Genomic DNA, 17,507 nt, shown 5'->3' on the forward strand with positions numbered 1-17,507 from the left:
CTCACATTCACCCATTCACTCACTTATTCACCGACGGTGGTGCCATCCATACAAGGCAGCATACAGCTCGTCGGGAGCTGCTGGGGTTAGGTGTCTCACACACACACACACCTGGGGTTAGGTGTCTTGCTCATGGACACGTCGACACTTGGTCAGATGGAACTGGGGATTGAACAACCAACCTTTCGGTTATGTTTGGTTACATGAACCACTGAGCCACTGCCGCCCAAACTCGAGTCAGGAAGCGCTGACAGAGAGCTTGTAGGTCCCCCACTCGCTTGACCGATGCTGATGCTAGCAGTAATGCAGCCTTAAGTGAAAGTGGCTGGCTCAAACGGAGGGCCATAGAGAGCCCTAAGGACTGTGGATAGGTCCCATGGGGATATGGTAAGAGAACAAGGCGGGTTAAGGCTCCTTGGTCCTTTTAGGAAGCAGAAGACTAAGTTGCTTCTACCCAAGGACTGGCCAGCCACAGGAGTGTAGTGTGCTGCAATGGCGCCCTGTAGACTGTTGAGCATGTTTCCACTAGCCAAGGAAAGGAGGGGGAACTGGCCACGGGGCTACTGCGAGCAGCCGAATCATTTCGGGGGAACCAAGGTTGGCTCCGCCAGAGAGCGGCCACCAGAAGAATTAGATGCCTGTCTTCCCTGATTCGTCTGATGAACTGAGTGGGCATAATGGAGGCTGGACCTTTCGAGGGGCGAGCGCATCCACGTTCTTCATAAAGAATATTGGGGAGAGAGAGTTGCCTTCGGAGGTGAAGAGGTCAACTTCTGCCTTGCTAAAGATGCTCCAGATCATTTGAATCATCTGGGGATGGAACTTATACCTGAATATCTAAATGTGGTCTTTACATAAGCAAATGAGTGATGAAGATGTGTTTAGGTGCATGTGTTTTAGAAACATAAAACAAACAGTCAACAGCAAGCGAATGAACCAAAAAAAGAAGAATTTTCACAAATTCTTAAAACGCATAACGAAGTTTTAATGTCTGTATCTCGTCTCTGTTGTGAATTTCTGCCGTCTCCTCAACACCAGTGATGGTGACAAGGAAACATCTTTCCTTCCTCTTCAACTTGTCTGTTTGAATCCCTCAAACCCTCCTCTCAATACAAAGACTGCATCTGAAATCCCACTCTTCACTATACAGTAGGTGAAACCAGTATGTGACGGGAATTATGTCCGAATTCACAGTACTCATGACCTACTTCTTCCTGCGAGACTCTGAAGTGTGTATATGTTGAGCAAGGGGTTTGATTGACAGTGTGTTTGTGGCATAGACCCCGCCCTCGATGATCTGGACACCATCCTCCATTGTTTCAACGAGACATTTATGTCTCTTGGAAACATAAATGTTCTGTCGTGGGTTAATCCTGTTGTTGTAGCTTAAAAGTTAATCCTCAAGTGTTGATCATCGTCTACTGTTTGCGATCAACCGACACCTCCAGTAACAGTAAGTGTATTTTATGTTTTTTGAGCAAATAGTCTTTTCAGTCGATGTCAGCCAATTCAACAACAAATGCGTCTAAAGTTGTTGTTGTCGTCGTAGGATGTCTGTGTATATAATTTAAACCTTATTTGTATAGTATGTAACCACGTGTTTATTAATACATATATTTTAAAGATATTGTATTAAAAACTGCATATATGTTGTTGTTCTGTAAGTTAGCTATCTTCTCACATTTGCCACAGAAGCACCTGTATGACAAGTAAACATGATGTAATTTCACGTACAGCAAAACTTACATCACAGAATGTGTATGTAGTTTCAAAAAATTGCACCAGCGTTAGTGTTTGTGTGGCTGTGTGTGTGTGTGTGTGTGTGTGTGTTGCACATTCATAATTGCAAAGGGGACGCGATTACAACTCTATAAGTACATAAATGTATCAAATAACCATACCGGGACGTACTGGTCCATTCTCATTTGTGTTTATTCTGCCGGAGTCTCTTCGTACTATTTATATATTCAGATTCAAACGTACGCTGAATGACATTCAAAACAGCGGTTTCTCTCACTCTCTCAGCCCATCTGCTTACCGACTGCCATAGGTATCAAAGGCAGGGCGGGGATATGCAGCTCATTTCCATTTAAGGTGGTATACACCAAAACAGCTCATTTTTAAACAGGGCCCAAAAATGACATTTTCAAATGGTTATAATAAATTAACTGTGGGGTATTTTGAGCTGAATCTTCACTAATACATTCTGGGGACACCCGAGACCAATATTACATCTTGTAAAAAGGGGCATAATAGGTGCCCTTTAAAGTTAAAATTTAAACTATGAATGTTCATATGTACTGAATATATATTTTCTGATTAAGGTCCATATTAGCTATCATCTGATACAGACTGACAGGCGTCAATATGTAAATATGAGGAATACTTGATAAAAATACACTATTGGATACATCTTTACAGATGCTATCTACTCAGTCACTGACTGTAGTGCATGACTGTAGCTTTCGGCCAGGAGAAGATGTCATCAGGTAGCATCCAACCTTCACCGGGTGTTTCGACCCTGAACCACAACACCCTCCAGTTGGCGGGTCGGCAGTGGTGGCCAGTCACTGCCCACCTCCTCTTGGCCCCCAGCTCAACTCCTCCCTTCTATTCCAGAGCCAGCAAGACGCTCTTTCTGCTGCTCATTCTCTCCCTTCCTGCTATACCCAGAGCTGTGAGTGTCTTCCACACAGACTGCGCAGGGAAGCCCCTACACCCGACCTCCACCGGGAATAGCCAGGTCCTCAAGAACTCTATCTAGGTCCCCATCTAGTTGGTATAAATATAGAGGAAGTAAAATATGCAAATTAGTTTTAGAGAAATACACAAAAAAAAATTTGATCTGAATGAGGGGTGAGAGCAGATATAATAATCACGTAGTGTAAATCTGCAGACAGAAACATCAGACTCAGGACAGAAACACACGACCTCTAAAGTAAGAACATGTTCATTCTTCAAACACAATTACACTTTCAGATGTTAATATTGTCTATTGTTGAATCAAGTTATGTTCATGTTTTAATATGAGACGAATATGAGATGAAGTTTTTAATTGTGTTTTTCCTCAGAAATGGACCAAACTCAATATTTGATTCTTCTTCTCATTGGTGAGTGTGTTTGTGGTTTATAGTTTGATCAGGTTTGACCCTGTTATGAAAAGCATTAAATCAAACGCTCTCTTTCACAGCTCTCTGCTCCGTATCTGAATGTGTTCAGCGTCAGTATCACTTTATAAACGAGAACAAGACCTGGACTGAAGCTCAGAGATTCTGCAGAGAGAATTACACAGATCTGGCCACCGTTGACAACATGAACGACATGAACAACCTGAATAAGAGTGTGAATGATAGAGGTGATCAGCATGTCTGGATTGGACTGAAGAGGACGGGTGATAATAAATGGCAGTGGTCTTCAGGTGAACCTGCGCTCTATCTGAACTGGGGATCTGGACAACCTGATGGCAGAGATGAGTGTGGTTTCATGAGTAATGGAGAATGGCATGATTGGTCATGTAGTAACAGCCTGACTTTCATCTGCAATTCATCTAACAACAGTAAGTGCAGCTCCATATAATCACAATAAACATTAATTTTCATGAGTTCACACTTAAGTAAGATAGAATAAATGGTATGCAAATTTGGCGTGCTGTCCGAGGAGAGGACTCCGGGCTCCGAACCCAGAGTATTGTTGATGACGAGTTTATTGGATTGATTATTTTTATTATCCTCCTGAACTATGTGTGCTATGATGAGAGATGGACAATGGCATGATGAGTTATGTAGTAAAAGCCTGACTATCATCTGCATTTCATTCAACAACAGTGAGACACAACTTGAAGTCACTTTCTAGACACAAACCAATATTGGACTGGAAAAAAAGATTTTAATTAATGCATGTTGATAACTTTGAGAATCTGCCATTAGAGAACAGAGGTTTTTTAGACATAATGAGACATAATGTCACTTACTGTTTTATCAGCAAAAACGTAATATACTGTGAATTTTTAATATATCATCAGCTGTAGAAACAGTCTTTGAATGTCACGTGTTTCTGATGCTTTGCTCTATTTCACAGTAAAAACAGTAAAGCAGCGTAAGAATAAAAAACATACTGATTCATGAATCTGTTTTTCTTAAAGTGAACACAGGACTCGTCTTTGTCAATCAGATGAAGAACTGGAGAGACGCTCAGAGTTTCTGCAGACAGAATCACACTGATCTGGTCAGTGTGAGGAACCAGAATGAGAATCAACAGGTTAAGGATTTCATTAGCAGTCTTGGGTTATCTGCATCATGGATCTGGATCGGTCTGTTCAGAGACTCATGGCAGTGGTCAGATCAGAGTAACTCCTCTTTCAGAAACTGGGGTCCTGGTGAACCTGATAATTATAGAGGAAATGAAAACTGTACAATGATCAAACCAAACGCTCAGGCACAATGGGCAGACTTCCCTTGCAACTACCAACTTCCTTTTGTGTGTCATGAAGGTGAGCAGATCCTCACACTCACACACACACACACACACACACACTCCATCCATCACCTCCAGATATCTTAAAGTTCCCGCTACATGTCTGACATGACAGATTCCTCCACAGTGTGTGTTCTGCATGTTGTTTTTGATCAGTCTCTCTCTAGTGTTTGCTTGTGGTGTGTTTTGTGTCCAGATAAACTGATTCTGATCAATGAGACTCTGACGTGGACTGAAGCTCTGAGATACTGCAGACAGAATTATACGGATCTGGTCTCGGTTCGTTCAGTCGAGTTGCAGCGTCGTGTGATGAATGTGGTTAAACGTGCGTCTACTGAGGCGGTGTGGTTGGGTTTACGTCACTCCCGTATTCTGGGCCTCTGGTTCTGGGTGAGCGGAGAGACCGTGTGCTATCAGAACTGGGCTCCAGGGAACGGCAAAGACGAGGACTGTGAGCGTACAGTGAGATCTGGAGCAGTTCAGTCTGGAGGAGATCAGCGCTGGATCAGCCGTCCTGAACACAATAAACTCAACTTCATCTGCAGCAGATATGAAGACTGAAGGAGATGTGTGTGTTCTTTCATTACTGGCAAACACTTCTTGTACTCTTTTTATCAATTTACAATCATAATTTCTGTAACTGAAGACTATCGTGCCAGTCTTTTTAATATAAACTATTGCACACTTTGTTTTAAAGACTCAATGAAATTAAAATACATTTTAAAATGTGAATTTTAATTTGCATTAATATGTTTAAATATTGAATATTACTTAATATTACATTTTTGAAACAGTTGATTTCATGGGATTTTGGTGGTTTGGCTTTCTTCTATTCACTGCTGTGTTTTGGACTAATCATATAATTAAAAATATACTTGTTTAAAAAGTGATTGTGAGCATCGATGTTTGTTTCAATGAAATGAAATAGTTTATTCTTAAAGGAAAAAGTGGAAGTTGAGTATAAAATATTTTGCGAACTGGATTTGATGTTGAAACTAATTCAAAGGACAAACACACACAACTTACTAATATAAAGACGCATACAGTACATCACAACATGCATTTGTGATATGGCACATGTACTCTACCAATTTGGAAGTGAAAAAAATGCTTTTAGTTTCATGATTGACTTAAATAATTAAAAAATGCATTACTGCTGTTGTGAAAGTTCACTGTAAAATAACAAAGAGATCTTTGTGAAATCTTCTAAAAAATGCTACAACATCTTTTGCATAAAAATTGAAACACACCTAGACATCAACACTCATCATACAAACCTCAACAATGGTGACTATAAAGAAAAAGACTGGTGTGTGTGAGATGTGGCGCCGTTGTTCTGGGGCTTTCGTCACATTATCCAAATGGATACTGCACACTGGTGGTGTATAAAAAGAAAACAGGAAATAAATATAATGGTTTTGCATATATCATATAGTATGAGAAGCTTAAATATCTACTGTATAAATTCATCATAATGCACTTTTTGTTATTCATAAGCCATTTTCATTTACAAGAAATGAAACAAAGTTAATTTCAACAAGAAAAGATTTAAAGGGGGGGTTGACTGCTTTTTTTCCTTTGCTTAATTGTGTTTATGGGGTGCAATATAACATGTATTTGTGGTTTTTCTTTTTTTAAGTCTTATTTTTCATAAACTTCACCTTATTCACCTTATCCAACTTCACTTTCACCTTTATTGTCAGCCGCGCTCTCCTCTGTCCTTGAACGAGCGGTTCACTTCCTGATTCTATGAAACCACTCCCTCAGAAACAGACAGTGGGCTCAGATTGGTTAGTTTGGGACGGTGTGTTGTGATTGGCTAAACTGTCGCTCACGTTGTCCGGAAGGTTAACGCCCATTACCTTTACGAGCGAAACGTGCACGTCATGAGCTCCGGTCCAGATGTAAATATGTGTCGAACTGCAGTATCAATTTGAGGCAGAATCAGACAGAGAAAGCGGCGATGAAGAGAGTCAAGCAGAACCTCACCACACACGGCTCTTACTAAACGTTTCTGAATGATAATTTGCTACATTTTTTAGCTTTATACACATTTGTTTTACACAATAGCATCTGATTGGCAACAATAGCAACTGACTGGCTACTAATCCCAGGTGAAAAAGATGTACAATTAAGTGTATTAAAAATGCATTACATTATATTTGTATTGTATTAAAAACATATTTAAGTACATTTTTAATACACTTAATTGTACGTCTTTTTCACCTGGGATGTTATAATCAAACAGAGTCGGCATTAGATTACGTTCTTGATCAAATTGAAAATAACGTCATAAAGCATATATACATGAAAAATACATTTAAAACATTAGTACTTATACAAAATTCAGGTCCATAATGTTTGTATGCGTTTGTCGTAGACACAAAATAGCATAACTAGTAGCCTATAGTGGCAATAAAGCCAGCGCTGGCATTTGAAAAAAATAAAACACAAGGCTACGTCTGGAATTATACATGCAAATACATTTAAAATGACGAAGTCTTAGCCTACTTACAGGTTGTGGCCCAACAACTGCTGCCTCTGGTTTTAAAGTTGGAACTGCTTCATGTTTTAGTAACAGTTTCTTGTTGAATCCGGTGTTGAACTCGTGGAGATTCTGGAAGCTGTCTTCCGTAAATGCTCAGCACAGAGAGCTAGATTACCATCGTCATTTTCAGGAACATAATCAAACATAAATTGTATCCATTGTTGATGAAGTACAGCATCCGTGGGAAGACCGAACACAGAAGACCTGACAGCTGGTGAACAACACACTCGACGAGTCGCAGAAATATGCGCATGCCCTTTTCTGCATATTCTGAGGGAGGGGTTGATGCAAATGTGTGGGTTATTGACGTCTAAAACCCAGCTGTAGTCCCAATTGAGTCGTTTTTGTAGGCAATTATACTTCCTGATTTTTAAAAGACGATATCTCTGCTTACACTAAACTTTCAGCGCTGCAACTTTGAAGACACTGTTCATGCACCAACAGCAACATTACACACTATTTAAAATGAAAAAAGTGAAACCGCAATCAACCCCCCCCGATGTTTAAAGATTTAAGCTACTTGCTTGTGGATGAAATATGTTTCATGTAAAATAAAGAAGTTAACAACATATTCAAGAGACAATGATTACGTTTTTTTTCTAAAAGAACTTATACTAAGTAATACTAAGTAATATAACTTTAAGGATAAAACTGAGGATCACATTAAAAGGGTTAAAAACGCAAGAATGTAAATCAAACCAAAATGCTATAACCTTCTACATAACCAAATAAAATATAGCCATCACCGGGGCCAAGCGCAAAGACAACAAACCAAGCCAAAATGCCTGGGAGTGTCAGACCAACTGCAACAATGAGCAATTACAGACATTTTAATACGATTTTAGGCAAAATAGGTGAAAAATCATATATGCAGTCACTAATAATATGATTTAATGGTTTGTCACTTTTGACCAATAGGTAGCGCAGTTACGAAATTGATGTGATGTGGTCAGAGTGAGTAGCCTGGATGCCAGCCCGAACGCCGCCCACAACATTTTTTGGTCGGGAAGTTCGGTCTGGACTCGATCCATTGAGGGGAAATTATGATCAGGCAAAAAATGATCGGGCCAATCAGATTGCCAGGGCGGGCTTTATACGATGATGGACAGATGATCTGCAGGGACGTAATCATCACGTTATCAAAGAGCGCTAACTGGTTTCCCTCAGAGATGACTGCAGCTGGAGAATTGAGATGTATAGATTCCGCTGTCGCGTCTGTTTTTAAAATTAATCGACAGCACATTCATTTTAATAGACGAACAGAAAACTGCACTTGGATCAGCTTTTCGTAGATCGACTGGTAGAGACTATTTTTCAAAGATGGCTTCATCCTGTATTCGTGAAGTTGACTGTATGTATAAAATATCTTCTTATTAAACTGTTTGGACACTGACAAAGTTCTCACTGCTTCGGTTTGAATGTAGGGACCCTTATTATGCTACCGTGTTAGTGTGGGACTATTTTGAGCCTTGTTAGTGGTAATAACCCTAATTTATGTGACGTCCCAGGTCTTTGGTGGTCCAAGATTTTAACATTGACATAGGCCACACGAAGAGAACAGAAAATCTCTTGGCTGAAGCTCTTTCTAGGACGTGAGAAAAGTTTTGTTGTTGATGTTTTTGTCAAAATGGTTGTTTTGTTACTGTAAATATCACTTCACAGAAGCCGTAAGCGGCCTGGTGCCATTTTCTTTGTTGTGAGCACTAAGTTTTAAGGATTTATGAATGGCAGTGAAGCGATTCGACTGATTCTGGTAGGTCACATGATAATGACAAATTGGCGAAGTTCGTACGTCTGGATTACATTCATACTACAAACACTCATACTTCATAGAGCTGGTCATGAAGTAATACTTATTCGTACCTAGTCAAGCGAGAATGTGATTTCGGACACAGCCGAACTCTCTCAATAGTCAAGTCACCTTCATTTATATACAGCTTTTAACAATATAGATATTTTCAAAGCTGCTTTACAGTGATAATAGACCATTTCACAAGATGTAAACAACACTGGTCCAGAAGCACTTCCTGTTTCAGTTTGTAACTGTTTTCTTTATTTCACATGTAAAGAAAACATCTTAAAGATGTTTGTTTAACTTTTTGATTCAGTTTAAAATGTTTTGTTGGTTGTATTTTATCCCAGCTTTTATGTAGTGTTAAAAAACTGAAACAGGAAGTGCTTCTGGACCAGTGTTGTTTACATCTTGTGAAATGGTCTATAGTAATTAAAGTAACGGAGATTGTTTAGGCTCTACAGCAGCTCTAGAATAAAGTTATCGTCCAGCTAAAGTTAGTTTTGATTGATTCAATTCTGTTGCAAAGATCATTAGAACTACAGCTAGTAAAACACACTCCTTCATCTCACACACGTCTCTTTCTCTTTGACTGGAGACTCAAACAGGGGTTTTTAAAGACTCTCAGTAACCAGTATCACCAGTCTTCACTAATGAACTCAACACTCATCAATCAGATCATTAGTGGGTTGTTCAGCTCAAACACAAACAGGTAAAAAGTGACCAAAACCATAGAAACACAAACATACATATAGAGTTGAAGAGGGATGTAACACGAGTTATACAGTCCAGCATTAACATTAAAGCAGCTGTTTAGTTATTAATGTTAATAATGTTCAAATGTAAAGTGTGAATGTTTATATGTATAACATTTCCAGATTATTGTCCATATTTACATAGACTGATACTGACTGACAGGCATAAAGATGCAAATAAGGGGAAAGAGTTGGAAAAATACACAAATGTAGAGGAAGTAAAATATGAAATAGGAGGTTTTAGAGAAATAAACAAATGATGTTTTGACCTGAATGAGGGATGAGAGCAGATATAATAATCACGTAGTGTAAATCTGCAGACAGAAACATCAGACTCAGGACAGAAACACACGACCTCTAAAGTAAGAACATGTTCATTCTTCAAACACAATTACACTTTCAGATGTTAATATTGTCTATTGTTGAATCAAGTTATGTTCATGTTTTAATATGAGATGAATATGAGATTAAGTTTTCATTGTGTTTTTACTCAGAAATGGAGCAAACTCAATATTTGATTCTTCTTCTCATTGGTGAGTGTGTTTGTGGTTTATAGTTTGATGAGGTTTGACCCTGTTATGAACAGCATTAAATCAAACGCTCTCTTTCACAGCTCTCTGCTCCGTATCTGAATGTGTTCAGCGTCAGTATCACTTTATAAACGTGAACAAGACCTGGACTGAAGCTCAGAGATTCTGCAGAGAGAATTACACAGATCTGGCCACCGTTGACAACATGAACGACATGAACGAGCTGAATAAGAGTGTGAATGATAGAGGTCTTCAGCATGTCTGGATTGGGCTGCAGAGGATATGGCAGTGGTCTTCAGGTGAACCTGCGCTCTATCTAAACTGGGGATATAAACAACCTGATGGCAGAGATGAGTGTGCTATGATGAGAAATGGAGAATGGCATGATGTGTCGTGTAGTGACAGACTGACTTTCATCTGCAATTCATCTAACAACAGTAAGTGCAGCTCCATACAATCACAATAAACATTAATTTATGAGTTTACATTTATAAATAAGTCAGAAAGAATAAATGCAAATTTGGCGTGCTGTCCGAGGAGAGGACTCCGGGCTTGGTATTTGGCCTGAACCCAGAGTATTGTTGGTGATGAGTTAATGATTGATAATTGGATTGATTATTTGAGCGTGCTCCTCCTGAACTATCGTATGTGTGTTATGATGAGAGATGGACGATGGCATGATTATGTAGTAAAAGCCTGACTTTCATCTGCAATTCATTAAACAAAAGTAAGACACAACTTTAAGTCACGGTCCAGAGACAAACCAATATTGGACTGGAAAAAAGATTTTAATTAATTCATGTTGACAACTTTGAGAATCTGCCATTAGAGCATACCTGTCAACAACACTCCCGTTTTTGCCAGGTTTCTCCCGTTTTTTAGCCCCATTCATCTCCCGGACCCCTCCTGGTTTGTTATTTCTCCCGGGAAACTCCGTAATTTCCTTTATGAATAATCGAACCAATATGTTTGTCTAATGTTGACCAGTTGCCAGATTTGATTTTAATGCATTAAATTCACACAATCCACAGACCATTTACAATTTCAATTTGTTTGTCACCTTAACCTGGCAACCCTTTAACACAGTTGCACTGTCGCGGAAATCTCAACTCGAAAGCGAGCCGATAGCCTATGGCGTGTGAATGCGGTGTCCCCGCAAAGAAACTGAAGTAGGCTAAAGTTAACGCGTTGCTTCAGGAAGAATAGGGATAGCACACAACTGAAGTTATTGCATGCAGAGGCCAGACAGACTCACAGAGGCGATTGGCATCTCACAACTCGCACTTTATTCCCAAATCGAACTCGTGTACACGTTACTTAATAAACAAAATAAGCTAAACATTAGCATCAAACAGGAATTACCCGCATACATGGGGTGTTCGCATAGACAGTAATAAGGGGTGTTCGAGGCACACGGCAAATACAATACAATAGCCTCTATGCACGATCGCTTCCGGGTTTGTCTCAGCACGCCCAGTTACGTCCGGTGCTGCGTCAGTCTATGGTCAGAAGCCGGTTTTGCGTTAGGTGGAGATAGTGTCAAATTACACTTGCTGTTTATAAAAACGTCCTGCGGTTAACGTGAATGATGTTAACAACACTGTGAGGCAGTTAGCTGTCACACAAGAGTAAAAAAGAGAAATTATTTAAATTATATATTTCGAGCTACAACAACAACTTTGAGGGTTAGTATTCTCTCATATCGTACGAAATTCGACCAGCGAATCAGCGTTTCTAAAATCGTTGTCTCCGTTTCTGAGAAAATGGATTTTATTAAAGGTTTGCCTCTATACACTTGGCCTGCAAGAACGCGCTTCCGGAAGTAAAGACGCTGACTGAGATTCGTTCGGACACATGTCAGCAGGGTATACCGGCGTCGACAGTTCAGCAAGGAGCGCACAGCTCTTAAAGGGGTCACGCCTCATTTGGACCACACAACCCCCACCCCCAACTGGACAAATCTCCCGGATTTTGAAAACTAAATGTTGACAGGTTGCATTAGAGAACATATTTTTTTTCAGAAAAATTTATAGAGTTTGAAAATCATCACAATATTAAAAAAATCTGTTTCTTAGTGTTTTATCAGCAAAAACTTAATATACTGCGAATTTTTAATACATCATCGGCTGTAAAAACAGTGTTTGATTGTCACGTGTTTCTGATGCTTTGCTGCTATTATTCACAGAAAAAAACAGTAAAGCAGCGTACGAGTCTACGTCTAATAAACAAACCGATTTATGAATCTGTTTTCCTTAAAGCAAACACAGGACTCGTCTTTGTCAATCAGACGAAGAACTGGAGAGACGCTCAGAGTTTCTGCAGACAGAATAACACTGAACTGGTCAGTGTGAGGAACCAGAATGAGAGTCAACAGGTTCAGAAGTTCATCAATGACAGTCACATATCGACTGATGTCTGGATCGGTCTGTTCAGAGCCCCATGGCAGTGGTCAGATCAGAGTAACTCCTCTTTCAGAAACTGGTATACTGGTGAACCTGATAATCATGAAGGAAATGAAAACTGTGCAATGATCAAACAGAATGATCAGGGTCAATGGGCAGACATCAAATGCAACTACCAGTTTCCTTTTGTGTGTCATGAAGGTGAGCAGATCCTCACACACACACACACACACACACACACACATGCACACACACACACACACTCCATCACCTCCAGATATCTTTAAGTTCACGCTACATGTCTGACATGACAGATTCCTCCACAGTGTGTGTTCTGCATGTTGTTTTTGATCAGTCTCTCTCTAGTGTTTGCTTGTGGTGTGTTTTGTGTCCAGATAAACTGATTCTGATCAATGAGACTCTGACGTGGACTGAAGCTCTGAGATACTGCAGACAGAATTATACGGATCTGGTCTCGGTTCGTTCAGTCGAGTTGCAGCGTCGTGTGATGAATGTGGTTAAACGTGCGTCTACTGAGGCGGTGTGGTTGGGTTTACGTCACTCCCGTATTCTGGGCCTCTGGTACTGGGTGAGCGGAGAGACCGTGTGCTATCAGAACTGGGCTCCAGGGAACGGCAAAGACGAGGACTGTGAGCGTACAGTGAGATCTGGAGCAGTTCAGTCTGGAGGAGATCAGCGCTGGATCAGCCGTCCTGAACACAATAAACTCAACTTCATCTGCAGCAGATATGAAGACTGAAGGAGATGTGTGTGTTCTTACATTACTGGCAAACACTTCTTGTACTCTTTTTATCAATTTACAATGATAATTTCTGTAACTGAAGACTATCGTGCAAGTCTTTTTAATATAAACTATTGCACACTTTGTTTTAAAGACTCAATGAAATTAAAATACATTTTAAAATGTGGATATTAATTTGCATTAATATGTTTAAATATTGAATATTACTTAATATTACATTTTTGAAACAGTTGATTTCATGGGATTTTGGTGGTTTGGCTTTCTTCTATTCTCTGCTGTGTTTTGGACTAATCATATAATTAAAATATACTTGTTTAAAAAGTGATTGTGAGCATCGATGTTTGTTTCAATGAAATGAAATAGTTTATTCTTAAAGGAAAAAGTGGAAGTTGAGTATAAAATATTTTGCAAACTGGATTTGATGTTGAAACTAATTCAAAGGACAAACACACACAACTTACTAATATAAAGACGCATACAGTACATCACAACATGCATTTGTGATATGGCACATGTACTCTACCAATTTGGAAGTGAAAAAAAATGCTTTTAGTTTCATGATTGACTTAAATAATTAAAAAATGCATTACTGCTGTTGTGAAAGTTCACTGTAAAATAACAAAGAGATCTTTGTGAAATTTTCTAAAAAATGCTACAACATCTTTTGCATAAAAATTGAAACACGCTTAGACATCAACAGTCATCATACAAACCTCAACAATGGTGACTATAAAGAAAAAGACTGGTGTGTGTGAGATACGGCGCCGTTGTTCTGGGGCTTTCGTCACATTATCCAAATGGATGATGCAAAGAAAAGAAAACAGGAAATAAATATCATGGTTTTGCATATATCATATAGTATGAGAAGCTTAAATATCTACTGTATGAATTCATCATAATACACTTTTTGTTATTCATAAGCCATTTTCATTTATAAGAGATAAAGTTAATATCAACAAGAAAAGATTTAAAGGGGGGGTTGACTGCTTTTTTTCTTTGCGTTATTGTGTTTATGGGGTGCAATATAACATGTATTCGTGTTTTTTCTTTTTTTAAAGTCTTATTTTTCATAAACTTCACCTTATTCACCTTATCCAACTTCACCTTCACCTTTATTGTCAGCCGTGCTCTCCTCTGTCCTCGAACGAGCGGTTCACTTCCTGATTCTATGAAACCACTCCCTCAGAAACGGTAAGTGGGCTCAGATTGGTTAGTTTGGGCTGGTGTGCTGTAATTGGCTAAACTGTCACTCATGTTGTCTGGAAGGTTAACACCCATTACCTTTACGAGCGAAACGTGCACGTCATGAGCTCCGGTCCAGATGTAAATAATGGTGTCGATACTGCAGTGTCAGTTTGAGGCAGAATCAGACTGAGAAAGCAACGATGAAGAGAGTCAAACAAAACCTCACCACACACGGCTCTTACTAAACGTTTCTGAATGATAATTTGCTACATTTTTTAGCTTTATACTCATTTGTTTTGCACAATAGCATATGATTGGCAACAATAGCAACTGACTGGCTACTAATGTTATAATCAAACAGAGTCGGCATTAGATTACGTTCTTGATCAAATTGAAAATAACGTCATGAAGCATATATACATGAAAAATACATGTACAACATTAGTTCTTATACAAAATTCAGGTCCATAATGTTTGTACGCATTTGTCATAGACACAAAATAGCATAACTAGTAGCCTATAGTGGCTATAAAGCCAGCGCTGGCATTTGAAAAAAATAAAACACAAGGCTACGTCTGGAATTATACATGCAAATACATTTAAAATGATGAAGTCTTCGCCTACTTACAGGTTGTGGCCAAACAACTGCTGCCTCTGGTTTTAAAGTTGGAACTGCTTCATGTTTTAGTAACAGTTTCTTGTTGAATCCGGTGTTGAATTCGTGGAGATTCTGGAAGCTGTCTTCCGTAAATGTGCAGCACAGAGAGCTAGATTACGATCGTCATTTTCAGGAATATAATCAAACATAAATTGTATCCATTGTTGATGAAGTACAGCGTCCGTGGGAAGCCCAAACACAGAAGACCTGACAGCTGGTGAACACAACACACTCGACGAGCCGCAGAAATATGCACATGCCCTTTTTTGCATATTCCGGAGGGAGGGGTTGATGCAAATGTGTGGGTTAGTGACGTCTAAAACCCAGCTGTATTACCAATCGAGTCGTTTTTGTAGGCAATATACTTCCTGATTTTTAAAGTATACTTCCTGAGTTTAAAAAGACGATATCTCTGCTTACACTAAACTTTCAGCGCTGCAACTTTGCAGATACTGTTCATGCATCAACAGCAACATTACACACTATTTAAAATGAAAAAAGTGAAATCGCAATCAACCCCCCCCCCCCCCCCCCCAAGATTTAAAGATTTAAGCCACTTGCTTGTGGATGAAATATGTAAAATAAAGAAGTTAACAACATATTCAAGAGACAAAAACACAAGAATGTACATCAAACCAAAATGCATGTAAATATCACTTCACAGAAGCCGTAAGCGGTCAGGTGCCATTTTCTTTGTTGTGAACATTAAGTTTTCTCTTATTTTTTTTTTGGTTTTTTTTGGTTAGTCATGGAGCCACCTCACCAATACCTGTATTTCTTTGTTTAGACTTTTTTCTTTAATAGGGTAATAAGTTTTCTTTACAAAAATGTAAAAATGTAGATTCAGTTTTGTTTGTTATTTTGGCCTTGTTTGACTTAACCCTGGTGTCAGTTTGCTTCCTTGTTGATGCCATGTGCTGACAGTGAGTGACAACTTGAACCACTGACTTTTTTATAAAAAATAAAATAAAGAATACAAGCAGTTCGGTGTAAAGACTTTATTTATGTTATACTCCTGGACCCTAGACCTGGGACGTAACAACATATTTATCAAATTAATAAGACTGAAAGAAATATAACTGTAACAATAACACTCGCTGTTTCTCCTGATTCACGTCAGAGATGTAAATATTTTCCATCCAACGTCTAAATGTGGACAAAAACAAATGAGTGATGAGATGTGTTTACATGCAAATGTGTTTATAAATGAACTAAAACCCAGTAAACAGCAGGAAGAAAAACAAGAATTTTCACGAAAAGTAATATTTTAATTTTATTTTCAATAATATTCAAACAAAGTTTCATTGCCATATGTGAAAAAGTATGTAACCCTTCTGGGTTTTTGAGTATTTGTGAAAGTTTGTTTCAATTTCTATTTATCAGACAAAAAAAAACATTTATATTCATATTCATACTTGCTTTCTTGCAGCTTATGTGATCTACCTAAGAAAGACATTAATATGACTTAACTGTCTACAAGCTTCCAGAATTAAATATCAGTTATGGGTTTAATTAATATAGTATTATGTTATATGTTTAATATATGGAGATAACGTCTCGGTTACTCAGATAACCTCGGTTCCTTTAGATAAGAGGAACGAGTATTGCCTCGCTAGACGCTATGGGGAAAGCTAATTTTCTACGAATTTTGAAGCCTATAATTCAAAAGTGCAGTGCCATTACACAACCTTAACAGGGAGGCGATCTGAGCGTGCTCATTGGCTGCTCAGTGGGAGCTGCATGGACCCATGGCGAGCGAGCCAATCACGGTGCATCCAGCCGAATGAGTGCAGAGCCCGCTGAAAGGGCCGGGGTTTCTGCCTGTAAAAGCATATAGCCATTAGGAATCAGGTTTAATTGGAATGAAGCAATAAATGCCAGTCATGAAGCAATATAGCACGACAGTCTACGCAAAACTCATTCATGTTCTCCCAGGGAATCAAGGTTACATATGTAACCAAAACGTTTACTCGTATTGCGGCGCTTGACACTATGGGGACACTTATGAGCAGAACATGTTGTGTGGCCCTAACCTGGAACGCTCCATTGAGGGTCCCTATGCGGTAGAAGGAAGGGCTTGGATTGAGGTCAGAGCCTCTGGAAGGGTAATAGTGGGTTGATCTAGCCCCGAGGTCAACTCCAGCTAGACAGAGAGGATTTGTGCCTGCAGCGCAGCGACCTCCAAATGGTCAAATCTGGAGAAGGTGAGTGGCGAGGACCAGCTGGCCGCCACACAGATGTCACCAATAGACACGCCACTGGACCACCGAAGAATAACCTCTGGTGGAGTGAGCTCTGACTCCGACGGGGTATTGAAGGCCCACCGAAGAATAAGCCAACGCAATAGTGTCCACTATCCAGAGTATCTGCTTCATAACTGGAAGCCCTTTGGTGCGGCCAA

The 17,507-nt window shown here is 39.3% G+C and overlaps 2 protein-coding genes across 2 annotated transcripts; both read left to right on the forward strand.

Annotated features, from left to right (window-relative positions):
• Nucleotides 1-2,851: 2,851 nt before the first annotated feature.
• Nucleotides 2,852-5,220, forward strand: LOC120461232 (C-type mannose receptor 2-like). Its single transcript, XM_089131612.1, has 5 exons — nt 2,852-2,938; nt 3,072-3,110; nt 3,191-3,556; nt 4,142-4,489; nt 4,670-5,220. Exons 2-5 carry the CDS (start codon nt 3,074-3,076, stop codon nt 5,032-5,034), a joined length of 1,116 nt encoding a protein of 371 aa, XP_088987738.1. The 5' UTR covers nt 2,852-2,938; nt 3,072-3,073; the 3' UTR covers nt 5,035-5,220.
• A 4,585-nt stretch (nt 5,221-9,805) lies between these two features.
• On the forward strand, nt 9,806-13,511 carry LOC120461230 (macrophage mannose receptor 1). The gene is made up of 5 exons (XM_089131616.1): nt 9,806-9,930; nt 10,063-10,101; nt 10,182-10,535; nt 12,357-12,701; nt 12,896-13,511. The coding sequence occupies exons 2-5, from the start codon at nt 10,065-10,067 to the stop codon at nt 13,258-13,260; spliced, it is 1,101 nt and encodes a 366-aa protein (XP_088987742.1). The 5' UTR covers nt 9,806-9,930; nt 10,063-10,064; the 3' UTR covers nt 13,261-13,511.
• Nucleotides 13,512-17,507: the final 3,996 nt, after the last annotated feature.

Source organism: Pimephales promelas, chromosome 1 (genome assembly GCF_988280905.1).
Source record: "Pimephales promelas chromosome 1, fPimPro1.hap1.1, whole genome shotgun sequence".
Lineage (NCBI taxonomy): Eukaryota > Metazoa > Chordata > Actinopteri > Cypriniformes > Leuciscidae > Pimephales > Pimephales promelas.